General features: G+C 39.9%; 1 protein-coding gene across 1 annotated transcript; it reads left to right on the forward strand.

The window, feature by feature from the left end:
* Positions 1-3,316: 3,316 nt before the first annotated feature.
* On the forward strand, positions 3,317-6,956 carry KCNJ16 (potassium inwardly rectifying channel subfamily J member 16). The gene has a single exon (XM_023211528.2). It carries the CDS (start codon positions 3,416-3,418, stop codon positions 4,670-4,672), a length of 1,257 nt encoding a protein of 418 aa, XP_023067296.1. The 5' UTR covers positions 3,317-3,415; the 3' UTR covers positions 4,673-6,956.
* Positions 6,957-11,794: the final 4,838 nt, after the last annotated feature.

The raw sequence follows: 11,794 nt of genomic DNA on the forward strand, positions 1-11,794 counted from the left end.
TGAAGAGCAATCTACAAGAGAAGTTTACCTAGTAAGTTGCTGACTTTGAGAGGAGGTGGCAAAATGGCAGAGGAATTGTTTCAAAATTGATGAGTCTAATTGAGACGCTTTTGTGTACTGGAAACGGTGACAAATAAACAGGATGTGCATGTTATGCTGAGAATGTTCCTTGCTGTGTATAGCTTATTTGAAATGTGCTAAATTATTAAAAGTTTCTCCTTAAATACATACAAAGATTTAGAAAGCTGAGGCCTAAAAGCAGATCCTGCTAGTCACAGTAGCTTAAGAAATGTTTCTGCATCTGAGCTTAAGACAATGAGTAAGATACGAGAAAAGTGGTTATCAGCGTTGGGGTTACTGTCCCTTCTACCTTCCCCTCTCTCAGTCCTCCCCGTGGGATGAAGTAAATCAGGGAGTCGCTGGCTGCTTTCCTCAGTGTCTGTGCGCATTCAATAAACGTTGATGGCATTCTGAGGAAACGCTTCACCATCCTGAGGGCACTGCTTCTTCTCTAGCCTCATCTATAAAAGAACTCTAAGTCATTTCTAAGCGAACAAATGGCTGTGCTTTTACTACCTTTGTCATTATTATATGGCAGAAGAGACCTTACCTGATTCAGCGTTTTCTTTTGAACTTTATATTCTACAGCTTTATAATGATAGTTGATAGTAATTTTCATTTGCAATTAAAAAAAAAAAAAAACCTTTAAATCAATGAAATAGCTGCAAGGCTGTTGTATCAGTTCGAACCCCAAGAGCGCGCCAACAAACACCACAAGGCGGTATTGAGCCACACGCTGTTTTAATGAGCGCCTGGGCGCAGACCGGCTGAGGCCTAAAATGGCGTCAGCACCAAATGAGTACGGGGCAAGGGTTTATATAGTCTCCTGTAAACAGGAAGTGTCTTAGTCTGATATAACTGCTATGCAATAGCAGGACGGCCTCTCTCTCGGTCTTCAGCAGATACGTGTCTTCCGGCTCCTGTCTTCGTGTTTCTGCTATCTTGCTGATGCAGGCTGGTGGTGCAAGTGGTCTTGAGTCTTGGAACTGGGCCTGAGAAGGGAGGAGTTATTCACCACCCACCTGGCAGCTTCCAGGCCCAGGGTAAAGTTTTTTTTTTTTTTTTTTTTTTTTTTTTCTGAGACGGAGTCTCGCTCTGTCGCCCAGGCTGGAGTGCAGTGGCGCGATCTCGGCTCACTACAAGCACCGCCTCCCAGGTTCACGCCATTCTCCTGCCTCAGCCTCCCGAGTAGCTGGGACCACAGGCGCCCGCCACCTCGCCCGGCTAGTTTTTTTTTTTTTTTTTTTTTTATTAGAGACGGGGTTTCACCATGTTAGCCAGGATGGTCTCGATCTCCTGACCTTATGATCCGCCCGTCTCGGCCTCCCAAAGTGCTGGGATTACAGGCTTGAGCCACCGCACCCGGCCCTCCATATCTGCTTTTTAATTTGAAATCACATGGGCCTTTGATTATACTTCATCCCATTTTCATGCCTCCTATGACCAGTTGAGAGAGTGGACACTGAGAACCATACATCAGCTTCTTCTGTTTGTAAAGTATCGTTCAATGACAAGTCAGACAGATGGTAACCTCCAAAGCATGGTGGTTATTGTGGACAAAATTTGTGGAAATATTTTACATTGAACCGTCCAGTAAGCATTTTCGCAGCCCTAGGTCACGTCCGGGAATTATGCAGTTGATTCCCCCCGAAACTGGTTGAAGTGCTGAGAAAGGAGAGGATGTAGCAGATCAAAACTGATCTGGATGATGGCTGAGTGAAGTGGCCGACAGGCAGGTAGAGGACAGAGATAAACCCATACATGCCTTACAGGAGTTTCTGGCTTTAAGCGGAGTCCATCCTTGTAAGTGGTGCATTAAACAAAGAGTTTATTGTAAAGTGGGCCTGATCCCTGAAGGAAAAGAAAATTGATTCTTTTTCACTGGAGAGAAGTTAACTCTTTCTGTCCTTTTGCAGCAGAGAAGGTGCTCAACACATATTTAGTGATGAATTTCCCTGGTTCGTTCCAAGGGGTCGTTAAGTCAGGAATAGTATTTTCATAGTGCATTTTCTATGCACTAGAGAGGCAAGATTCCCTAAAGTCTCCCCATTGTACTCCCTTCATCCCATCTAGCACAGGTAGACTGTGTAAAACCCATATGCTAATAGTTACTAAGCTATTAAAATTGGCTACAATACTTCTATTTCTTTTGTTTTGCATAGGAGTAACTCAAGATGATTTTGATGTTGCAGTTTTAAATTTCACTTTGACTTGAGCTGGGACATCCATTGGCCTATTATACCATGGATGCTAAAAATGTTAAGAGCTGCATGTTCTGCCTTGATCTTTTCAAGACTGAATTTGGAAGGAGAAAAATTATTTTGCCTAAGGACATCTGTGAAAGTATCAGGAAAGCATTGAAAAGCCAGAGAGAAGGGTTCAGCTGTAGTGTGCTCCCTTTAAGAGGGAAACGAGATTAGCAACTTTGGCAAATTTTTGGGACTCTATTCAGAAGGAAAGAGAAGAGCTGCCAGTGTCAAAAAAAAAAAAAAAAAAAAAAAAAGGATGGATGTTATGAGACAAAGGCAGAGGCAATTTTACACCTTTCTGAAAGCTTACCTGGGAGTAGTTTTAGCTCCACTGAGGTTAAGAAAGATGCATTTTTTTTTCTTTTCTTTCAAGACTAAAGCTGGAGCTAGGGGGAAATGGGTTTAATGTGAAGTAGTGCCCCTTCAGTTCTGTTTGTCCTGGGACGTACACAAGGAAGAAGAGCCTCCGTGGAAGAGAGAAGAAGCGCCAGGTGCTGAAGGTGAGGGATTACCTATTACAACAGTAACGATTATGAAAGTTACATTATGACATGAAAGTAGAAACTCTTTATTGCATCCTTCTTTTAAGGAAAAACCTGATTTAAACAGTTAGGAAGCTTATGACTGCTAGACACATATCTGAATGGTATTTTGCCTTTTCATATCAGCAATTACTTTGTTTTCTAAATACCCTCATGCAAGAAGAGTTTACAAAAATAAAGCAGAATTTTTTTTTTATATCAGGTCAGAAAAGTTAGTGAGGCATCATTTGGGATAATCATAGTGTTTACTCAAGCCTTATTCATATATAAAAATGTTATTTTCTCTAATTGCATATTTTGCCTCTATAATGACTGGTTGAATTCTAAACTGAAATGAGTAATCAATACTGTACCGCTAATGTTCAGATGAAGTAATAGCTATTTTAGATGGTATGACACTGCTCCAAAGTTGGCAAATTTCTGTAAAGGTGGACATCAAAAGCTAAAAAGTGTGTTTTTGTTGTTGTTTAGGTTCTAACTGAAAACCCAAACCAAGAAATAACAACACGTCTAGAATTCTTACTTCCACAAAATTCACCTGGATCCCTAAGGGCACAGCAAAGAATGAGCTATTACGGCAGCAGCTATCATATTGTCAATGTGGACGCAAAATACCCAGGCTACCCACCAGAGCACATAATAGCTGAGAAGAGAAGAGCAAGAAGACGATTGCTTCACAAAGATGGCAGCTGTAATGTCTACTTCAAGCACATTTTTGGAGAATGGGGAAGCTATGTGGTTGACATCTTCACCACTCTTGTGGACACTAAGTGGCGCCATATGTTTGTGATATTTTCTTTATCTTACATTCTCTCGTGGTTGATATTTGGCTCTGTCTTTTGGCTCATAGCCCTTCATCATGGCGATCTATTAAATGATCCAGACATCACACCTTGTGTTGACAACGTCCATTCTTTCACAGGGGCCTTTTTGTTCTCCCTTGAGACCCAAACCACCATAGGATATGGTTATCGCTGTGTTACTGAAGAATGCTCTGTGGCCGTGCTCATGGTGATCCTCCAGTCCATCTTAAGTTGCATCATAAATACCTTTATCATTGGAGCTGCCTTGGCCAAAATGGCAACTGCTCGAAAGAGAGCCCAAACTATTCGTTTCAGCTACTTTGCACTTATAGGCATGAGAGATGGGAAGCTTTGCCTCATGTGGCGCATTGGTGATTTTCGGCCAAACCACGTGGTAGAAGGAACAGTTAGAGCCCAACTTCTCCGCTACACAGAAGACAGTGAAGGGAGGATGACAATGGCATTTAAAGACCTCAAATTAGTCAATGACCAAATCATCCTGGTCACCCCAGTAACTATTGTCCATGAAATTGACCATGAGAGCCCTCTGTATGCCCTTGACCGCAAAGCAGTAGCCAAAGATAACTTTGAGATTTTGGTGACATTTATCTATACTGGCGATTCCACTGGAACATCCCACCAATCTAGAAGCTCCTATGTTCCCCGAGAAATTCTCTGGGGCCATAGGTTTAATGATGTCTTGGAAGTTAAGAGGAAGTATTACAAAGTGAACTGCTTACAGTTTGAAGGAAGTGTGGAAGTATATGCCCCCTTTTGCAGTGCCAAGCAATTGGACTGGAAAGACCAGCAGCTTCACATAGAAAAGGCACCACCAGTTCGAGGATCCTGCACATCAGACACCAAGGCGAGACGAAGGTCATTTAGTGCCGTTGCCATTGTCAGCAGCTGTGAAAATCCTGAGGAAACCACCACTTCTGCCACACATGAGTATAGAGAAGCACCTTATCAGAAAGCTCTCCTGACTTTAAACAGAATCTCTGTAGAATCCCAAATGTAGTCCTAAATTGTGATTATGAGGGCTACCACTTAATCATTTTATCTTCCAGCCAATCACCGTAGGCAAGTCGTCGTAAACATGGCTTTTTTGAAAGTGTTATAGCTATGTTTTATGATGATGCTGGGTAAGTAGAGTAAGTTAAACTTGGTAAAAGATAATCTAAAAATTCCATAGTTCTCGATTATTAAAATTTTTCTTGTTAGCCAATTTTGAATTAAGAATGCTATTAAGAAGCCTAATTGATTAAAATGTATCTTTTTTATTATCTTATATACTTGTATCTTCAGTTGGAGGGGTAGTATTCAAATATGGGGATATGAAGGCAGGAAGGAGGCTAGAATAAATAAAAATGAAAAGACAAGTAAGGCAGCATAAATAATACATTTTTAAATATGTCAACATTGATAATACAATGAAGATTTGCTATAAAAAGTATGATATCTAACCAAGATATGCAAAAGATGCATTCAGTAAGCTGTAATGTTGAGAAATGTAACTGTGAAATCAGCTCACCAGTTCAAGTCACTAGGTTTGCCACTTGGATAGTCTTCGTTTCAGTGAGCATAGCTAGTGGCGGTAAGAAATTGTCCACGCCACCAATTCCACTGCCACTTGTCCAGGTAGTGATCAATGAGAGCTAGAAGCGATTTTTTCTCTAACTGATGAGGCAGAAGAAAAGTTAACAGTATTTAGAGTAGCATTTCTCTCTTAAAGTCTCTGGTTGACTCCAACAAATGGAGACCAGAAATAAGGCAACCATGACCTTGCTAGGTTCTCTGAGAAGGGGAGGTTCTATGTTCATGTCCCCCCTTCTTCCAGGACGTGACCAAAGGACAGGATCATATAGATGAGGTGAGGGGATGGTTAGTAGCGAGAAACATTCTCAGACCCTTGGAGAGAAACTGTTGCTAGCTTGCTAGTGCCGAAAGATTGCAACTTTGGCTGCTACATAAAGGATAGAACCTTTTTGGGGGGAGGGGAGGAAGATACTTATTTGTGCCCAGAAGCAGTTATGTATGCTTCTTGTCTTGGTTACCGTACAAGACACAAATGACTCAAGATGTGGATTGCAAGAATCCCTTTTATTGAACTTGAAACAACCATTTAAATGAAGGATTTTTGTGAGATAGAATTCAATTAAAGTGATTTTAATGCACAGTAGGTGGATAATCTGAGTACAATGAAATTTCTTAAATTTTATAACATGAGATAAAGTTGTATACTCTACCTTCATGTTAAAAGATGTTAATCATGATTACTTTAAGCCCACACCCACTGGCCTATGAGTAGAGTCACTTTAAACTTTATAAATCAAAGAAATATTAGGTACATTCAGAATTCTTTGTGTTTTGTGTCTGTTTTACATTGTTGCTGCACTGGCAATAAGTATGTGGCACAGTTTTTATTATTTATTTCATTTAAATACACACACACAGAGACACACACCCAGTTTTTGCTTTTACTGGAAAATCTTTCTTTCTCTCTCTCTCAATTTAAATTAAAACACACAAGTGAATGAACCAAATCACATAGTCCAAGATTATAAATAAAAGTAAAATATATAGGTATAGGTAGATAGAGTGCCTTTCTGTTTCTTTTCTTTTTTTTTTCTTTTTTTGTTTTTCTTTCCTTTCTTCCCTCCTCCCCCATCCTTCCCTTTCTCCTTCCTTTTCCCTCGTTTTTTTTGTTTTTTGCTTTTTTTTTTTTTGGCCTGGGAGTAATAAAATTACTTTTTAAATGCACATGTGCAATCTTTTATTCCTGTTGTTTTATGGATAAGAGATTTGTTCATGTCAAAAGTTGCAAAACTGTTCTGAAGCTTAATATTAGAGACCCAAGTAAGATGATTTTTAGTCCTGCTTGAGGAATGCACACTCCATTTAAAAAATTATGCACACCGTAGATTTGGATTGTACAGCAGCAATTACTTGGCTAAATTAGAGTACTGCAATCTTGTAAGTAGAAAACAGTCACCATGACAATAGACAAAAACACTTAAAAATCTTTTAGCTTGTTTTACCTTTGACCTACATATAGTTTCATGTCACCTTGCTTTGCTTTGTTGAGTCCGCTACTGCTAATGTTTGCCTTGTCAATATCAGAATGGGGCATCAGTGTCCCGTGAAATACATTTTGTTGTGCTCTGAGCCTCTATAATCAAATGCTTATACTCAGAAGAGAATGTAAAATCAGCATTTCTATGTGATATTTATCTCTAATTATCTGTGTAATTTTATAACATACTTGACAACCCCAGTAAGTTACTTAATAATAAAGATCTTAATGCAAAAAGTGTGTACATATACCTGTATTTTCAGTGGTATAAGTTATCTTTGCGGATGCGGTCAGCATTGGGTACCATGCACCAAAAATAAGAATGCTGCTTCGTATAAATGGAACATAGGCAGCATTGTAAAGCATTTTTATGTTTTTTTTTTTTTTTAAAGCTTGTAGAACAGGTATATCTTATCTGAAATAAAAGTTGGTTGTTTCTGTAAGTATCACAAGCAGGTTCTGTGTAAAATGGAATTCTAGTTTCAAATGCCCTACCAATAACGAGAAGTTGGGTGAGTATTTTTTCTTATGCCATCTACTTTTTCCCCCAAAATGAAATTATTCAGTGAAGTTAATTAGATAAAAAACAAATTGTGGCATCAAGGTATTGCTCCACTATGTGCTCTGGTTTCTGAACAGGGCCCTGGAGAAGTGAGTAAGACTAGGGAGAGAGAAGGAAATATTATTTTCATATGCCACCAGATTAGTGAGTATTATCAAGTGATTTACGCATAGATTTAATCCCCACAATAACATAGTAAGCTGGATATTTTAAACTTCCATTTCGTCGACTCTCCAATCATCTTCTTTTCCCTAACAAATTCCTAATTGGAAAACAATGTGTTCGGGTTAAAAAAAAAAAAAAAAAAAAAAATTACAGCTGTATTTCCAGTCCCGATGCAGGTTGCTGGAGGGTAGGGTTAACTGGCATAGTTCTGGCACATGAGATGTTAGCAGGAATCTTTGGGTGCGGCTTTTATGAAAGCTTTTAAGCTGACTTGGCTGGCAGATGCCCTGTTCCTCTCCCAGCTCACCCTTCTCTCCATCTGGACTTCTAACTTGGTAGCTTATGTTCTTGAAGCCACCTTGTAAGAATGCAAATCAAGGACACCCCCACAAGGGAAACTAGAAAGGTAGGAAAGACTGCAGCCTTAGATTGCATATCTCCAGACGTCTTTTTCATGAGTGAAAATAAATATGATTTATAATTGACACAGTGAGCAATATATCTAAGGGAAATTATCCAGGAAACAAGGCTGGTAGGAAAAAAAAATGATGCACAACTTAGGTCCAACTTGTGCTTGTCCATGACAGTTGATGAAGTCAATCACTGTGGAAATAGCTTTCTTTCTTTCCTTTCTCTTTCTCTCTCTTTCCTTCTTTCTTTTCTTTCTTTCTTTCTTTCTTTCTTTCTTTCTTTCTTTCTTCTTTCTTTCTTTCTTTCCTTTCTCTTTCCCTTTCTTTCTTTCTTTCCTTTTTCTTTCTTCTCTCTCTCTTTCTTTCCTTTCTTTCTCTCTCTCTCTCTTTCCTTCCTTCCTTCCTTTTCTTTCTTTCTACCTTTATAAAAGGATTAACCAGGCCTCCTGCTCTTTTGCTTCTTTCTTCCCCCCAACATAATTACATTCCGTGTTTTATTGGGACTTTCACTAAGGGTGAATGGTCTAAAATCCACAGAAGCCTTGATGAAGCAGGCACTGCACAACTTGGGCAAAAAAATAAAACTCTGCTAATACTGTCTCAGGCCCTCTATCCCTTACCAAGACCAAACTGCATCCATTTAGAATATTTGAGAGGATTTCAGATACACACAGATTTTTCTTTAAATATTTGTATTTCCTAATTTCTGAGTTGGCCAGGACATGTGCTTAGTAGATTCTCTGGGCCACTTTTATGTAAATTATTAGGCACCAGATTCTACTCAGTTTAATATATTCTATCTATGAGTCTCATCGGTTACAAGTCTTGATTCTTCTGTTCCGAATGTTCTGCAAGGCGTGTGCAAAGTCCTGTGTCTTTTAGGGTAAGATTTGCCTGTGGATATCTAGAAACCACGCCTATTCACCCTGGGTACTCTATAAATCACAAAGCCCTGACTCAATTCTAAAATCAGCGTGGCCTCTCTCTCTCTCACTTTCATTTTTAAAGGAGCAGTATGACCCAGGCTCCCGAGAAGAGAGCTTTTGGCTTCACATGTAAAATGCAAGTTGGCGTCAACACAGAACACACAGACAGATTATGCAGCAGGGAAGTGCTTGGTAAATTCTTTTCAAATGTTCCCCTAGATAGGAGGTCTTTGAAAGCAAAAACTAGTAACCGAGATTCAGTTCAGATAAATCTGTGGGCAGACAGCAAGTAAGGTCCCCTAGAAGGGGCATTTTCCTAAAAATACATAATCATGATGCTGCCCAGAAACCATCCTTGGTCTGCATTACTTTGTAGCTTTTCTTCGATCAGAAAAACTTTATCGACCAGTAAATTCCCAAGTGTTTCTTTCACTGCTCTTGGTTTCCTAAAGCAACTGAACGCGCTCCTCTTATGACTATGCGGTTGGGTCATGAGATTTGGCTTGGAGTAAGCAGCCTCTTGCCTCATCCTGCCACCCTGTGCTTCTTTCCTTGGAAATGTCCAAACTTGTGGTTTGGGATTCTCTGTGCGGAGCTTGGAGACTTACGTCGACACCTCTACATGTTTTGAAATTCGATAGATTCAGTTGCTGAGCACCTAGCAGGGACAGTAGAAAAAAACAAAAATAAAGTGAATAAAATAAACTGTAGCCTTTTGCTCTTGGATCTCACTGATTTATTCTACTTTGTAAATACTGTAACGTAAAAGGATACCGTGTCCAGGGTCTGTCTGCTGTCCCAAGAAAAAGCAGCTGGACTGAGATGGAGAGTCTTCCAAATAAATAAGGCAATCTGTGCTGGATAATCACTCATCTCAGGCCTGGAATGGAAACTCTGGGGACACTTCAGGCTGCAGAGAAACAGGTTAATTATTTAAAGTATTTCAGCAAGCCTGATGGATGAAAACTCAAACAGATAGATTAAGTCTTGCTAAATTACATGGCCAACGAATACTATTTTTTTTTCCTCTATGCTATCATTTACCACAGGGGCCTATAAAAGGTCTTTAATCACTGTCTAAGTAACTTGAACTTGAGATAGAAAGAACCCCTGGAGATTTAGTCACTGTGAAAACTTCTTTACAGCAAGTTATCAGAAATCTTCAAATTTCCACATAAAATACTTCAGTCACATGCGATACTCACTGTGGTTAAATGCCCTTTATTTGAATTAGAAGCACATGTTGAAGATCAATTATTTATTGTGCTGCTGGTTGATTCTTTCTGACACTAGTTGGCCTGGGGAAGGGAGGCCAGTCATGGGGGCCGGGGTAAGGACAGAGCTAACCTCTGCTAGCCGCTAATTCCAGAACCAAAGATTTTTAGGGTATCAGGAGGACATCGGCTCATTTAATCAGATCCCTTTTTATGTAGGAGGAAACCTCCAACGCGGGAGTTATCTGCCTAAAGAGTGACAGACATGGAGGGACAGAGGAAGAAAACACAATTACCAGTGACCAACCTGGGGCAGCAAGCAGACCTGATGCTGCCCAAGGTGGAAATATTGCTATTTTTTAATCAGTAAATAGCACAAATGATCATTTCAAGCCAGTATTTTCTAGAAGTACTATTGATCATTAAGTATTTAAAGAAGTGGCCAGGCACAGTGGCTCACGCCTGTAATCCTAACACTTCGGGAGGCCGAGGTAGGTGGATTACCTGAAGTCAGGGGTTTGAGAGCAGCCTGGCCAACATGGTTGTTGAAACCACGTCTCTACTAAAAAATAGAAAATTAGGTGGATGTGGTGGCATGCGCCTGTAATTCCAGCCACCCAGGAGGCTAAGGCAGGAAAATTGCTGGAACCCAGGAAGCGGAGGCTGCAGTGAGCCGAGACCATGCCACTGCACTCCAGCCTGGGTGAGACTCCGTCTCAAAAAAAAAAAAAAAAAAAAAAATAGTATTTAGAGAAGCTGGGAAAGCAAAGGAAAAAAAAAAAAAGAAACAAGTGTGGGAGGCAGCTGCTAAGAGCCTTGATAAAGGAAGATAAACTTCTTCAAAATGTGCACAAACAATGATTGAATTAAAAAAAAAAAAGCTTGCACCATTTCAGGGAAATGCTAATGTACAGTGAGGCACACCTATGTACACTGATTTATTGCCACCAAGCCTTTTACCTTGGAAGCAAAAATATTTAGTCTTTTGGCAGGGCCAGCTTAAAAGAATAAGCAAACACAAGGAGCAACAGGGTTTTTTTGTTTGTTTTATTTATTTATTTTTTTGGAGCAACGGAGTTTTTTTATTGTTGTTTTCATTTTTATCATTAAATGGACGTACTCCCTTCTTGAAACAAGTGCTATGAAGAAAATAGCCCAATCTGAGGGAATCACACGGACTTGGGCTGGGTATAGCTGTTTATTAACTGTGCCACCTGGAGCAACTGAGCTGCTGTCTCTGATTCTCAGTTTCCTTAGCTATAGATTTCCTTTCTGTATTAAGCTGCAAATTTAAGGGTGCAGAATTAAGAATCAAATGCCTTAAGTTTGAATTCTAGTTCTACTACTTTCTTTTTCAAAAATTAATTATTATTACTTTTTTTTTTTTTTTTTTTTTGAGATGGAGTCTCACTCTGTCACCCAGTCTAGAGTGTGCAGTGGTGCGATCTTGGCTCACTGCAACCTCAACCTCCCAGGTTCAAGCAATTCTACCGCCTCAGCCTCCCAAGTAGCTGAGATTACAGGTGCACGCCACCACACCCAGCTAATTTTTTTGTATTTTTGGTAGAGATGGAGTTTTGCCATGTTGGTCAGAGTGGCAATTCCTGACCTCGGGTGATCCACCTGCCTCGGCCTCCCAAAGTGCTGAGATTACAGGCGTCAGCCACCACGCCCGGCCTAGTTCTACTACTTTCTCACTGTGTCACTTTGGACAATTTACTTAACCTCTCTGGGCCCAAGTTTTCTAAACTGTGAAGTAAAGAAAGTAACAGTACCACCTTACAATTGTT

This window comes from Piliocolobus tephrosceles, chromosome 16, assembly GCF_002776525.5.
Source record: "Piliocolobus tephrosceles isolate RC106 chromosome 16, ASM277652v3, whole genome shotgun sequence".
Taxonomy (NCBI): Eukaryota; Metazoa; Chordata; class Mammalia; order Primates; family Cercopithecidae; genus Piliocolobus; species Piliocolobus tephrosceles.